General features: G+C 41.1%; 1 protein-coding gene and 1 long non-coding RNA gene across 2 annotated transcripts in view; one reads left to right on the top strand and one right to left on the bottom strand.

Moving 5' to 3' along the window:
- Window positions 1-10,805, bottom strand: part of LOC140716916 (testis-expressed protein 12) — a 17,228-nt gene extending 6,423 nt beyond the window's left edge. Inside the window, exons 1-3 of the mRNA XM_073030013.1 lie at window positions 10,607-10,805; window positions 8,210-8,278; window positions 3,715-3,826 (exon numbers count right to left, since the gene is read on the bottom strand). Coding sequence (XP_072886114.1) covers window positions 3,715-3,826; window positions 8,210-8,272 — 175 coding nt within the window. The 5' untranslated portion in view covers window positions 8,273-8,278; window positions 10,607-10,805. The remainder of the gene's footprint in view (window positions 1-3,714; window positions 3,827-8,209; window positions 8,279-10,606) is intronic.
- LOC140716917 (uncharacterized) overlaps window positions 1-14,523 on the top strand; it is a 27,799-nt gene extending 13,276 nt beyond the window's left edge. The window contains exons 4-5 of the long non-coding RNA XR_012096387.1: window positions 10,640-10,751; window positions 14,088-14,523. This is a non-coding gene — a long non-coding RNA (uncharacterized lncRNA). The remainder of the gene's footprint in view (window positions 1-10,639; window positions 10,752-14,087) is intronic.

Genomic DNA, 14,523 nt, shown 5'->3' with positions numbered 1-14,523 from the left:
ACAAGTGAGGTGGAAAATCTAGTCAGGTGGAAGAAGGCAGCATACATGAGGTTTAGGAAGCAAGGATCAGATGGGTCTATTGAGGAATATAGGGTAGCAAGAAAGGAGCTTAAGAAGGGGTTGAGGAGAGCAAGAAGGGGGCATGCGAAGGCTTGACGAGTACAGTAAAGGAAAAGCCCAAGGCATTCTTCAATTATGTGAAGAACAAAAGGATGACAAGAGTGAAGGTAAGACCGATTAGAGATAAAAGTGGGAAGATGTGCCTGGAGGCTGTGGAAGTGAGCGAGGTCCTCAGTGAATACTTCTCTTCTGTATTCACCAATGAGAGGGAACTTGATGATGGTGAGGACAATATCAGTGAGGTTGATGTTCTGGAGCATGTTGATATTAGGGGAGAGGAAGTGTTGGAGTTGTTAAAATACATTAGGATGGATAAGTCCCTGGGACCTGATGGAATATTTCCCAGGCTGCTCCACGAGGCGAGGGAAGAGATTGCTGAGCCTCTGGCTAGGATCTTTATGTCCTCGTTGTTCACGGGAATGGTACCGGAGGATTGGAGGGAGGCGAATGTTGTCCCCTTGTTCAAAAATGGTAGTAGGGATAGTCCAGGTAATTATAGACCAGTGAGTCTGTGGTGGGAAAGCTGTTGGAAAAGATTCTTAGAGATAGGATCTATGGGCATTTAGAGAATCATGGTCTGATCAGGGACAGTCAGCATGGCTTTGTGAAGGGCAGATCACGTCTAATAAGCCTGATAGAGTTCTTTGAGGAGGTGACCAGGCATATAGATGAGGGTAGTGCAGTGGATGTGATCTACATGGATTTTAGTAAGGCATTTGACAAGGTTCCACATGGTAGGCTTATTCAGCAAGTCAGAAGGCATGGGGTCCAGGGAAGTTTGCCTGCAGAAAACAGAGGTTCGTGGTGGAGGGAGTACATTTGGATTGGAGGGTTGTGACTAGTGGTGTCCCACAAGGATTGGTTCTGGGACTTCTACTTTTCGTGATTTTTATTAATGACCTGGATGTGGGGGTAGAAGGGTGAGTTGGCAAGTTTGCAGACGACACAACGGTTGGTGGTGTTGTGGATAGTGTAGAGGATTGTTGAAGGTTGCAGAGAGGCATTGATAGGATGCAGAGGTGGGCTGAGAAGTGGCAGATGGAGTTCAACCCAGAGAAGTGTGAGGTGGTAAACTTTGGAAGGACAAACTCCAAGGCAAAGTACAAAGTAAATGGCAGGATCCTAAAATGCTGGTGGAACACAGCAGGCCAGGCAGCATCTATAGGGAGAAGCGCTGTCGACGTTTCGGGCCAAGACCCTTCGTCAGGACTAACTGAAAGGAAAGATACCAAGAGATTTGAAAGTAGGAGGGGGAGGGGAGGGTAGGATACTTGGTAGTGTGTAGGAGCAGAGGGATCTGGGGGTATATGTCCACAGATCACTGAAAGTTGCCTCACAGGTAGATAGGGTAGTTAAGAAAGCTTATGGGGTGTTAGCTTTCATAAGTCGAGGGATAGAGTTTAAGAGTCGCGAGGTAATGATGCAGCTTTATAAAACTCTGATTTGGCCACACTTGGAGTACTGTGTCCATTTCTGGTCACCTCACTATAGGAAGGATGTGGAAGCATTGGAAATGGTACAGAGGAGATTTACCAGGATGCTGCCTGGTTTAGAGAGTATGCATTATGATCAGAGATTAAGGGAGCTAGGGCTTTACTCTTTGGAGAGAAGGAGGATGAGAGGAGACATGATAGAGGTATACAAGATATTAAGAGGGATAAATAGAGTGGACAGCCAGCGCCTCATCCCCAGGGTACCACTGCTCAATACAAGAGGACATGGCTTTAAAGTAAGGGGTGGGAAGTTCAAGGGGGATATTAGAGGAAGGTTTATTTACTCAGAGAGTGGTTGGTGCGTAGAATGCATTGCCTGAATCAGTGGTGGAGGCAGATACACTAGTGAAATTTAAAAGACTACTAGACAGGTATATGGAGGAATTTAAGGTGTGCGGTTATATGGGAGGTAGGGTTTAAGGGTCAGCACAACATTGTGGGCCAAAGGGCCTGTACTGTGCTGTACTATTCTATGTTATATCTGAAATTCTGCCAACAATAGTTGTATTGTCAGCAAATTTATAGTTGGCATTTGAGCTGCATCTAGCCACACACTCGTGGTTTAAACACTGAGCTGCAGTCAATAAACAGCATCCTGGCATAGGTATTTATATTGTCCAGGTGATCCTAGGCTGCATAAAGAGCCAATGAGTTCGCATCCATTTATTGTGGTGGTAGGCAAATTGCACTGGGTCCAGGTCCTAGCTGATACAGGAGTTAGTTCTAGCCATAATCAATCTCTCAAAACATCTAATCACCATAGAAACATAGAAAATAGGTGCAGGAGTAGGTCATTCGGCCCTACGAGCCTGCACCGCCATTCAGTATGATCATGGCTGATCATCCAACTCAGAACCCTGTACCTGCTTTCTCTCCATACCCCCTGATCCCCTTAGCCACAAGGGCCATATCTAACTTCCTCTTAAATATAACCAATGAACCGGCCTCAACTGTTTCCTGTGGCAGAGAATTCCACAGATTCACCACTCTCTGTGTGAAGAAGTTTTTCCTCATCTCGGTCCTAAAAGGCTTCCCCCTTATCCTTAAACTGTGACCACTCGTTCTGGACTCCCCCAACATCAGAAACAATCTTCCTGCATCTAGCCTGTCCAATCCCTTTAGAATTTTATACGTTTCAATAAGGTCCCCCCTCAATCTTCTAAATTCTAGTGAGTATAAGCCTAGTCAATCCAGTCTTTCTTCATATGAAAGTCCTGCCATCCCAAGAATCAATCTGGTGAACCTTCTTTGTACTCCCTCTATGGCAAGAATGTCTTTCCTCAGATTAGGGGACCAAAACTGCACACAATACTCTAGGTGCCATAGATGAGTGCTCTTGGATGATAGTCACTAAGGCAGCTTACCCTGCTCTTGTTGGGCACTGGTATAATGGTTGCCCATTTGAGTAGGTGGGAACTTCAATGGTAGCAATGAGAGGGGATCTCACTGAAACTTATCGAATGTTGAAAGGCCTAGGTAGAGTGGATGTGGAGAGAATGTTTCCTATAGTGGGGAGCCTTGGACCAGAGGGCACAACCTCAGAATTGATGGACATCCATTTAGAACAGAGTTGAAGAAGAATTTCTATAGCCAGAGGGTGGTGAATCTGTGGAATTCATTGCCACAGATGGCTGTAAAGGCCAGGTCACTGGGTGTATTTAAGGTAGAAGTTGATAGGTTTTTGATTAGTCAGGGCATGAAAGGTTACATGGAGAAGTTAGGAGAATAGGGTTGAGAGGGGAAATGGATCAGCCATCATGAAATGGTAGAGCAGACTCAATGGGGCAAATGGCCTAGTTCTGCTGCTATCTCTTACGGTATGAACCTATTTTCTGTTCTTTTCTCTTATATGACAACCTTTAAACACCACCCCCCCATCTACACTAAAATATCAATTCAGAGACAATGTTTGATTGAATCAAGATTTTATTCCATTATAGAGTACTATAGGAATAAATTGTTGCTGCATCCACGAGTTTTGTATTCTGGCCAAAGTTATGTGCTAACATGAAGTTTTAACAATGTATTTTTAGAAACCAAAAAGTAGTGGAATACATTGAGAGTTACAAATAAAGTTAAATGGTTATTTGTATATCATTACCATGCATGAGTTTTTCCACTGATCCTGAATTAGAAGAGAAACCTTCTCCATCTGAAATAGAAGCCAAGGCTACAAGCTGTTCGGACTGAACAGTTGTTTCAGTATATTCATTCTGTGATTATATAAGAGACATAGGCATGCATCAAAACCTCAAATTCTGCATCATACTTAGTCACAATTCTAAGGCAGTAGTAAAAGGTTTTGCATAGCTAATAATCTTCACTTATTTTAACAGCCAATGAGATTGCACAACTTGACATGGAATTTCACCAACATGAACAAATGCTAGAATATCAAAAGAAAATGCATTTTGATTGGAGAGAAACGCTGGTATAACACTAATTTTTTTTGGCAAACATTCAACATTTGGGTACATACTGTATTTCTAGATGAACAAAATTCACATGTAAATCAAAGTCACTAATTAGGACTGCACTCCTGGCAACAGATTTTGTGGAATGAAATCATAACTCAAACATTCTTGTTATTTTTCCTTTATATTAAAATCCATTTTTTGAACCCTTAATCTAAACGGGAATTATGGAAGTATTCAAGAAAAGGTCCCTACACCTTTTGGAACTTTATGTCCAAATTAAGAAGTGAATAATAAATCTTTTCAAAGTCTAAGCAGGACATAATGTCTCTGAGCCATTGAGCATGAGTGGGTGGGGCAACATTTCTCCACCTAAGAAGGACTGCATGTCTGGCCAAAAGAGAGGCAAAAGACAATGTATGATGTTTAGTCAGACTCAGTTGCGTGTCAACTTCTCTGGAGGTGCTGAAAAGAGCAGACTGTTAGGTTCCAAGTAGCAATTAAGTATATGGGATAAAGTTAAAAAGACATCTCTCCAGAATTTCTCCAAGCTAGGACAAGCCCAATACATATGAATAAGGGAAGCCTTGCCCCCTTTACACTTGTCGCAACAGGGACTAATTTGCATTTACATCTCTTACTTCCAGCTTCTTTCAGTTAAGATTTACGTTTTTTTTATGTGTAAACATATTATAGCTCAGGTAATAGGCAATATACCTTCTTTTTATAAATACAGCTCTATGGTGATAAAAGTACTGATCAACTTTTTTATATATTGTAAGGTTGACTTGGAATTGGGTAGTGGGAGAGTGGGGTGGTAACTAACTTTATACAATTCTATGGGTGCTTTTCCTTAACTGTTATGAACTGTACATTTGATACATTTGTTTCGCACTGTATAAACCTTTTTTTAAAAACTGTTTTTATGTTGTTGCATTGCAGAAACTTATAAAAAATTGATTTTTAAAAAATCAATTTTTTGGGTTCATTCGGGATAGGAAGGAAGCAAAAGTAGCTTGTTTACTTCTCTGTAAGATCAAATTTTAAAAGCAAGAGAATAACAGCTACAGTTCTAGCTCTTTTGATTAATTAATATATCATCCTTTCTATGGTCTCCAATTACTGAAGGAACGAGCAGCCAGGTGAGCTTCACAGTTAATGTGTTTCAAACTTTCATCCAAACATTTTCCCACATATTTAATGGAATTTAACTTCTAAAACAAAAATCCTGAGAGTGTGATACATTTACTCCTGGGTACTTACAGTGGTTGGGGATAGGAGGGAAGATTGGAAAAAATTATCAGGACAAGCAGATAGCTTGCAGGATAGACAGTTGTGTAGGATTTTGTGCAGATGAAAATAATTGGCATTTAAGAAATTAAAATATGCTTAACAAATACTTCAGCAACTTGCCGATCTCAAAGAGGGAATGCGGTAAAAAGGAAACATCATCACGGATTAGAATCATATGACCTCATTGGTAACTTATAGTTGAATTGTATATGAAGCCCTTGCTCTCAGCATAAAACAAGACCTTTGACTCAGCCTCGGGTCTCCTCTAAATCTTCCCCCTCTCAACTTAAACCAATGCCCTTTAGTTTTAAACTCTGCTTCCCTAGTAAAATGACTGTGAACATTCTCCTTATCTATGTCCCTCAAGATTTTATAAAATTCTAAGGTCACATCTCAGCCTCCTTCACTCCAGGGAAAGTAGTCCCAGCCCATCCAATCTCTCCTTATAATTCAAGCCCTCAAGATACAAAAATCTTGGCCAGGGCTCCAGCAATTTCTTCCCATGCTTTGCACAATGTCCAAGGATACACTTGGTCAGGCCCCAAGATTCTTCTTTCATAATGTTGGTTTTTCAGGACATCACTGTTATCTTCCAAGTTTATCTTATTTATTTAGAGATACAGCATGGTATCTGGCCCTTCTGGCCCAATGAACCCATTCCATTCAATGTGGGTGGAAACTGGAGCACCCAGAGGAAGCCCAAGTAGTCATGGGGAGAACATGCAAACTCCTTACAGACAGTGGCAGAATTGTAATAGCATTGCACTAACCACTACACTACCCTGACATTCTTAAACATAGAAAATAGGTGCAGGAGTAGGCCATTCAGCCCTTTGAGCCTGCACCGCCATTCAGTATGATCATGGCTGATTATCCAACTCAAAACCCTGTACCTGCTTCCTCTCCATACCCCCGATCCCTTTAGCCACAAGGGCCATATCTAACTTCCTCTTAAATATAGTCAATGAACTGGCCTCAACTGTTTCCTGTGGCAGAGAATTCCACAGATTCACCACTCTCTGTGTGAAGAAGTTTTTCCTCATCTCGGTCCTAAAAGGCTTCCCCTTTATCCTTAAACTGTGACCACTCGTTCTGGACTTCCCCAACATCGGAAGCAATCTTCCTGCATCTAGCCTGTCCAATCCCTTTAGAATTTTATACGTTTCAATAAGGTCCCCCCTCAATCTTCTAAATTCTAGTGAGTATAAGCCTAGTCGATCCAGTCTTTCTTTATATGAAAGTCCTGCCATCCCAGGAATCAATCTGGTGAACCTTCTCTGTACTCCCTCTATGGCAAGAATGTCTTTCCTCAGATTAGGGGACCAAAACTGCACACAATATTCTAGGTGCAGTCTCACCAAGGCCTTGTACAACTGCAGTAGAACCTCCTTGCTCCTGTACTCAAATCCTTTTGCTATGAATGCCAACATACCATTTGCTTTTTTCACCGCCTGCTGTACCTGCATGCCCACCTTCAATGACTGGTGTACAATGACACCCAGGTCTTGTTGCACCTCCCCTTTTCCTAATCGGCCACCGTTCAGATAATAATCTGTTTTCCTGTTCTTGCAACCAAAGTGGATAGCCTCACATTTATCCACATTAAATTGCATCTGCCATGAATTTGCCCACTCACCTAACCTATCCAAGTCACCCTGCATCCTCTTAGCATCCTCCTCACAGCTAACACCGCCGCCCAGCTTCGTGTCATCCACAGACTTGGAGATGCTGCATTTAATTCCCTCGTCTAAATCATTAATATATATTGTAAACAACTGGGGTCCCAGCACTGAGCCTTGCGGTACCCCACTAGTCACTGCCTGCCATTCTGAAAAGGTCCCATTTACCCCCACTCTTTGCTTCCTGTCTGCCAACCAATTCTCTATCCACATCAATACCATATCCCCAATACCGTGTGCTTTAAGTTTGCACACAAATCCCCTGTGTGGGACCTTGTCAAAAGCCTTTTGAAAATTAAGTTCCCTTGCTTCCATGACCAAATAATTTAGACAAGAAGCATTAATTTATAACCTCACCTATTTCCCTTGAAATATCAGCCTAATTGTGTACTTACTGCTTCTGCATTAAAGTAATACAAAGAAAAACTAATACAAAGATAATCTCATTAGCAGTTATTCAAACAATGGTAACTTGGAAACTTGCTTCCAGAAAAAAATAAATTATTTCACTAGAATGATGGGGCAACAGTATTCTTTCTTGAAGCCTAATCCACTATAAAATTAAAGACAGAAGTCCAGAATTGATTTTGGAGAAAAAAACTGAAATGCTTTAGAATTTACAGCATTTAGAACGCTTTTTACTTAATTGATTGTCAATACCAATAAGGGAAGGCCAAATGTTGGCCCTTTACACAAGTACATTATACCATTTCATTTATTGCAGAAGTTGTTCAGGTGGATTTTTATCTGCAACACCTAGCAGAAGTATCTGTTCAGGAGATCATCAAATAGCATGTGCTGAAAGAATGGTGTGTTTCTGCATCAAGTCAAAAATGTTCATGGGTTTAATGCAATTGGTAGATGAGGCAAAATAGTTTCAAACAGAGAATATCTGGAATTTACTGCCTCAGTGATGGTAGAGGCAGTAAAAGCTACCACATGGAAACAACACATGGATGTGTTCATAAAGAGGGGTGACTTGCATTGCTATGAGCCTGGTGGTAGAAAGTGTAATTAGGCTGAACATGATGGCCAAATGATGGACACTTGGAGATACTGATTTACAAGTAACTTAAATGATTTGATCATATTCTTTGTTTTTAAGATGCAATAAATTGTTCATGGTTTATGAAAATCCCATCAATATTTCACAAAGGCTCAGCAAGCCAAAAACCTAGGTCAAAGTTACATAATAGTCAGACTTGCATACCTCCATTTCTTTTCTATGTTTTGCCTCTTGAGTATCAGAAATTTTGATTGGCACTGCTGACATCTGACTCTAAATGAGATGAAACATTTTCCTATTATTACTATTTCAGTGGTACAAATAACATCTGATACTTTCATGTTTAACCACTTGTAACTTTACCTTTTTCATCATATGTTGCAAATAATAGAGCAAATACAGAGTTTGCAATGGACAAACATGTTTTTCATTGAATCTGCTTTAAGTATTATAATATATGCAAAATTAGTGACCAGGATGATAGCTCACACATATACACTCAATTTTTCTGTATTCTGTTGTAAGACTCTTTGTTAAATTATAAATCACAAAAGCTATTAGATATTACAGCATTTAAAATACACTATTTGGTCCAAGGAATTACTATAATTATAACTGAGTACTACTATTAGCTGCAAAATTTCAAGTTTCAGTCTCATGGTACAATTCTGTTTCACAATGTCAGAATGAAAATTCAAATTCTGTTTTAGATTATGTAAAAATCAAAACCTGACAGGCAAATAATGGCGAGGCTAAAACCGTTCTTTAGCATCATTAAGAGGGAAAAATGTATAAATATACTGCACAAAGATGCGAAGAGAATGGATAATAGATGGAGGGATGTATAACGATACATCACTTAGCACACAAATCGCATTCCCAGTAATAAGGAGCCATTGTTATTGTTGTTCCTTTCCGCGCCTCGTGGTGCATCGGGCGGCAACTTTGCAGTTGCTTTAGCATTTTTATCTGTTTTCTTACGAGGTCAAGTTGCTAGCTTGACACTCAACTCAGCACAGATGGAAAGCATGCAAGGAACCAGTCGGATTTGAACCGGGGACAACTCACCTTGAAGTCCAGTGCAGATGCCACTACAGCACCAGCTGGCTATAAAAGGGGTTATTATGATTTATGTATTGATCAAATGCAAGTTATGCCAGAATTCCACCATAGACAGTCCCATGTTGGGTGCAAAAGGAGGAAGGTTGGGCATGGGGTTAACAACCCCATCTCGTAAAAACCCAGAGCTACAGAAACACCAACAGAAGCTCTAAAGACCTCATTCCTTGGAAGGTTTTTGACTAGAAGTTGTGTGGCGAAAACAGGCTGGATAGAGTACTCTGGTGAGCTGTTGTTGGTGGCCTATCCCCCTGTAGGGGTAATGGGCTTCAGAAGAAGTTGTGCTAGGAATTCCTGCCTCCTTCTTGTTGGACGAGGAGTTTTGAAGATTACAAGTTCAATGGCCAGTGGCCACTGTTGAGTTTGTTAGCTTAGAGAAATCTCCCAGCTAGAGGGAATAGAGAAGGAGACGTGGAAGTTAACATCATTTTCCAATAACAGCTAATGAGGAAGACCACAGGTTTGGGCCAGTTCATAACATGTAGAGCAGTCATTGTCCGTGCTCAGCAACAGACCACCCTCATTATGCTAACCAGGGTGCATCTCCTCCTATGTCTTAGGAAACCATGCAGCAACAAAGCCATCATTGTTTTAAGAGCACCAGAGACCAGGGTTTCACACCAGGTTCAACATTCAAAGTGAATTTATTATCCAAGTACACATATGCCATTATATACAACACCGAGATTCATTGTCTTGCAGGCATACTCAGTAAATCCATAGAATAATAATTTTCACTGAACCAATGAATGACTGCACCAACTTGGGCGTTCAACCAGTGTGTAGAAGACAACATCATCATGTGTCATGTCGCAAAAGACAACAAACCATGCAAATACGAAAAGTTCACAGCAGATGTTCGATCAGCCCTGTGGCTCCTGCTTTCACCACACACTAGACAAAAACCTTCTGAGGAATGAGGTCTTTAGAGCTTCTGTTGGTGTTTCTGTAGCTCTGGGTTTTTACAAGATGGGGTTGTTAACCCCATGCCCAACCTTCCCTCCTTTTGCACCGGACAGTCTTCCTTGAAGTTTGAGGAAGTGGCATTTATGTACCTATGAGCATTCAAGACTCTATAGCACTCTTGGCCCTGATGAATCAGCACCCAGGTTTCACAATACTTGTGGTGGAAGTCATTTGGGCCACTTTTGCTAAGCCCATTGCATGGAGGAGGGGAGGGGTTTGTACACAAAAACTCGTAGAGACAAGACTCCTGAAGAAACTTTGGGGGACCAGAGATAAAAGGGAAAGGAGCACCAAGCACCGCTACCAAACGAGGCACAAGCCACAACGGAGGAACATTCCCAGGAGTGCTGTTCTTATAGGATTGTAAAATAACAAAGAAATATAGAAGGCGAATCAAAGATAAAATAGTAAGAAAGCTTGAAAGCCCAAGGGTCCAATATGTGTCAAGGCACACTCCATAGCAATATTACCTCTAGTCTAGTTCTGGAGAGGACAAACTTGTTCTGACTTTCATACCTGCCGTCAACTCACTATCTGCCTTTCTTTCAGTTATTAGTTGATACTGAGACTTTAACCGCGCAAGCACCTCGTGCACGGACTCAAATACACGCGCACTGAGCAGCAAGTTCACAAACGTGCACAGCAACAACACCCTTCAACGGTAAGTACCTCGCACATGCGTACTATCCGCTGGCGGAGCTGTCAATATGTGAACACGAGAGATTCTGCCGAACCTGGAAATCCAGCAGGCAGCATCTGTGGAACATAACAGCAAAGAAAGGGCAAAAATTCGTGGGAAGTTAGAGGATTGGGAAGCTTTTTAAAACTAGTAGGCGGCAACTAACAATCCATAAGGGATAAAAGATGAAACATGAAGTTAAGCTAGCCAATAATATGAAAGAGGATACCAAACTTTTTTTTCAATTATATAAAGAGTAAAAGGGAGGCGAAAGTGGATAGCGGACCACTGGAAGATGATGCTTGAGAGGCAGAAATGGGGGACAAGGGAATTACCGACGAACTGAGTAAGTATTTTGCATCAGTCTTCACTGTGCAAGACACTAGCAATATGGTGGAAGTTCCAGGTGTCAGGGGTCATGAAGTGTGTGTGAAGTTGCCGTTACTAGAGGAAAGGTTCTTGGGAAGCTGAAAGGTCTGAAAATAAATAAGCCACCTGGACCAGATGGTCTACACCCCGGGATTCTGAAAGGTGGATGAAAAGATTGTAGAGGCATTGGTAATGATCTTTCAAGAATCAATTGATTCTGGCATGGTTCTGGAGGACTGAAATTTTTCAAATGTTGCTCCACTCTTCAAAAAGGGAGGAGGCAGAAAGGAAATTAGAGGCCAGTTAGTCTGACTTCAGTGGTTTAAAACATGTTAGAGTCATTGTTAAGGATGAGGTTTCAAGGTACTTGCAGGCACATGATAAAATAGGCATGGTTTCTTTGAGAGAAAATCTTGCCTGACAAATCTGTTGGAATACTTTGAAGAAATAACAAGCAGGATAGACAATGGAGAATTGGTTGATGTTGTGTACTTGGATTTTCAGAAGGCCTTTGACAAGGTGCCACACATGAGGCTGCTTAACAGGCTAACTGCACATTGTATTGCAGGAAAGATACTAGCATGGATAGAGCATTGGCTAATTAACAGGAGGCAAAGATTGGGAATAAAAAGAGCCTTTTGTGGTTGACTGTCGCTGACTACTGGTGTACCTCAGGGGTCAGTATTGGGACCGCTTTTGTTTACATTGTATGTCAATGATTTGGATGATGGAATTAATAGCTTTGTGGCCAAGCTTGTGGGTGATGCAAAGATAAGTGATGGGGCAGGTAGTGTTGAGGAAATAGAGAGGCTACAGAAGGACTTAGACAGATTAGGAGAATGGCAAAGAAGAAATAAAAGCAGGGAGAAAATTCAAAAATCCAAGGTGCAAAGTGTTCTCGTGCAGGCTTCCCTAAAGATTGAGTCGGTGGTGACAAAGGCAAATGCAGTGCTAGCATTCATTTTGAGAAGACTGGTATAGAAAAGCAAGAATGTAATGCTGAGGCTTTATAAAAGTACTGCTGAAGCCTCACATGGAGTATTGTGAGCAGTTTTGGGTTCCTTATCTAAGAAAGGATGTGCTTTGCTTTGGAGAGGGTTTAGAAAAAGTTCATGAGAATGATTCCGGGAATTAAAAGACTCATCATATGAGGAGCAGTTGATGGCTCTGGGCCTTTACTCACTGGAATTTAGAAGAATGAGAGGGATCTCATTGAAACCTATCAAAAGTTGAAAGGCCTAGATAGAGTTGATGTGGAGAGGATATTTCCTTTGGTGGGGGAGTCTCATGCCAGAGGACTCAGCCTCAAAATGGAGGGGCACCCTTTTAGAATGGAGATGAGGAGGAATTTCATTAGCCAGAGGGTGGTGAATCTGTGGAATTTGTTGCCACAGACAGCTGTGGAGGCCAAATCACTGAGTATTTTTAAGACAGAGTTTGATGGGCTCTTGATCAGTCAGGACATGAAAGGTTATGGGGAGAAGGCAGGAGAATGGGGTTGAAAGGGAAAGGGATCAGCTATGATGAAAGGGTGGAGCACTCGCTGGGCCAAATGGCTTAATTCTGTCCCATCTCTTATGGTTTTATGGAAATGAATAAACTGGTTCTTCGGGCCAAGACCCTTCTTCAAGTCAATATATATCTGTCAATTTAGAAGCTGATCCTCTTCTCTTGGACCATTTCATTTCCAGATAAAAATGACCTTCATGAACAATAGCACTCATTGACCTTGTTGGTGCAATCTTACATTGATTCCATTATAGTTATTTTTCTATTATGGATTTATTGAGTATGCCCACAAGAAAATGAACCTCAGGGTAGTATGTGGTGACATTTATGTACTTTGATAATAAATTTACTTTGAACTTGATTGCATTGATTAAACTACAGGGCTTTATGATCTAATTTCCAATCTATTTCATTTGTAGGCATTCTGATTAACCTGAAAATAATTGTCCAACAGTGAAATTGTTACTCCCACCTCATTTCAATTTTTAAAATCATGTTGATGATTTTAATTCAAAACTTACACTACTGTGCAAAAGTCTTAAGCACATACTGTATATATAGCTAGGGTGCGTACGACTTTTGCATAATACTGTAGTAATTTTACAAACCGTTTGTATGTATTGCACTGTATTACTGCTGCAGCAAAAAAAAAACACAAATTTCATGACAGATGTGAATGATGATAAACCTGATCCTGACATGGGTCTCTATCGTGGACTGAGAGTGGAAAAGGGGTAGGGAGAGGGAAATCATCGTTGGGAAAAGGGGTAGGGAGAGGGAAATCATGGTTGGGAAAAGGGGAAGGGAGAGGGGCGGGAGCGTGAAACACCAGAGAGACATTCTGTAATGATTAATCAAACAATTGTTTGGAATCAAATGACCTTGCCTGGTGTGCCAGGGCTGGATGTGTCTGCACCTGCCCCTGGCACTCCTTTTCTGCCACTTGTCCCACACCCCTCCCAAGGCACTCCACCCTCACTATCTTCGACATCCTTTGTTCCCACCAGGTTTACAAACTCGCTCTCCACACCTCGTTGACAAATACAGTACTGTGCGAAGATCTTAGCTTTTATGTATACATACACAGAAATATTTATACACACACACACACTCTTGAGACTTTTGCACAGTACTGTAAATCAACATATTGATTATTTTAATTCACATTTAGGCATCCCTTAAACATGATCATTCTCTTTTAGCCACATTGTGCCTTACCTAATTCGGCAGAGATAAAAATACTGCAGATCCAGAAAATCTGAGATCAAGAGATAAGTGAAATTGAAATTTGGCAACCCAGATGGAAGAAAAACATTGGGCCAGTGAATATCTCTTGGGGTTGGTTGATTTTTTTTTAGCCTCAAAAGCCAAAAAGTTCTGAGCTGTCACAAATTTTTATACTAAATTCTCATCTATTTCTCTTTTCTTCCCATGATTCAGGATATTTACAAAGACAGGTGTGTAAAAAAGGCCCGAAGGATCACTGGGGACCCAAGTCACCACAATCACAATCTATTCCAGCTGCTACCATCCGGGAAACAGTACCGCAGTATAAAAGCCAGGACCAACAGGCTCCGGGACAGCTTCTTCCACCAGGCTATCAAACTGATTAACTCGCATTGATTTGAGTGTATTTCTATGTTACATTAACTGTTCTATTTATTATAAATTACTGTGATTGCACATAGCACATTTAGATGGATACGTAACGTAAGGATTTTTACTCCTCATGTATGTGAAGGATGTAAGAAATAAAGTCAATTCATTTAAGTTTCTGACAAATGTTCTTTAACTTGTTGACATCTATGTCGAGTTATAGTTCCTGCTGTTCTCTTCACTTCTAAGCTTCTACATCTCTCCAAGCTGTCCTAATTCA

This window comes from Hemitrygon akajei, chromosome 26 (genome assembly GCF_048418815.1).
Source record: "Hemitrygon akajei chromosome 26, sHemAka1.3, whole genome shotgun sequence".
NCBI lineage: Eukaryota > Metazoa > Chordata > Chondrichthyes > Myliobatiformes > Dasyatidae > Hemitrygon > Hemitrygon akajei.
This window is presented reverse-complemented; position numbering and strand designations above follow the sequence as displayed.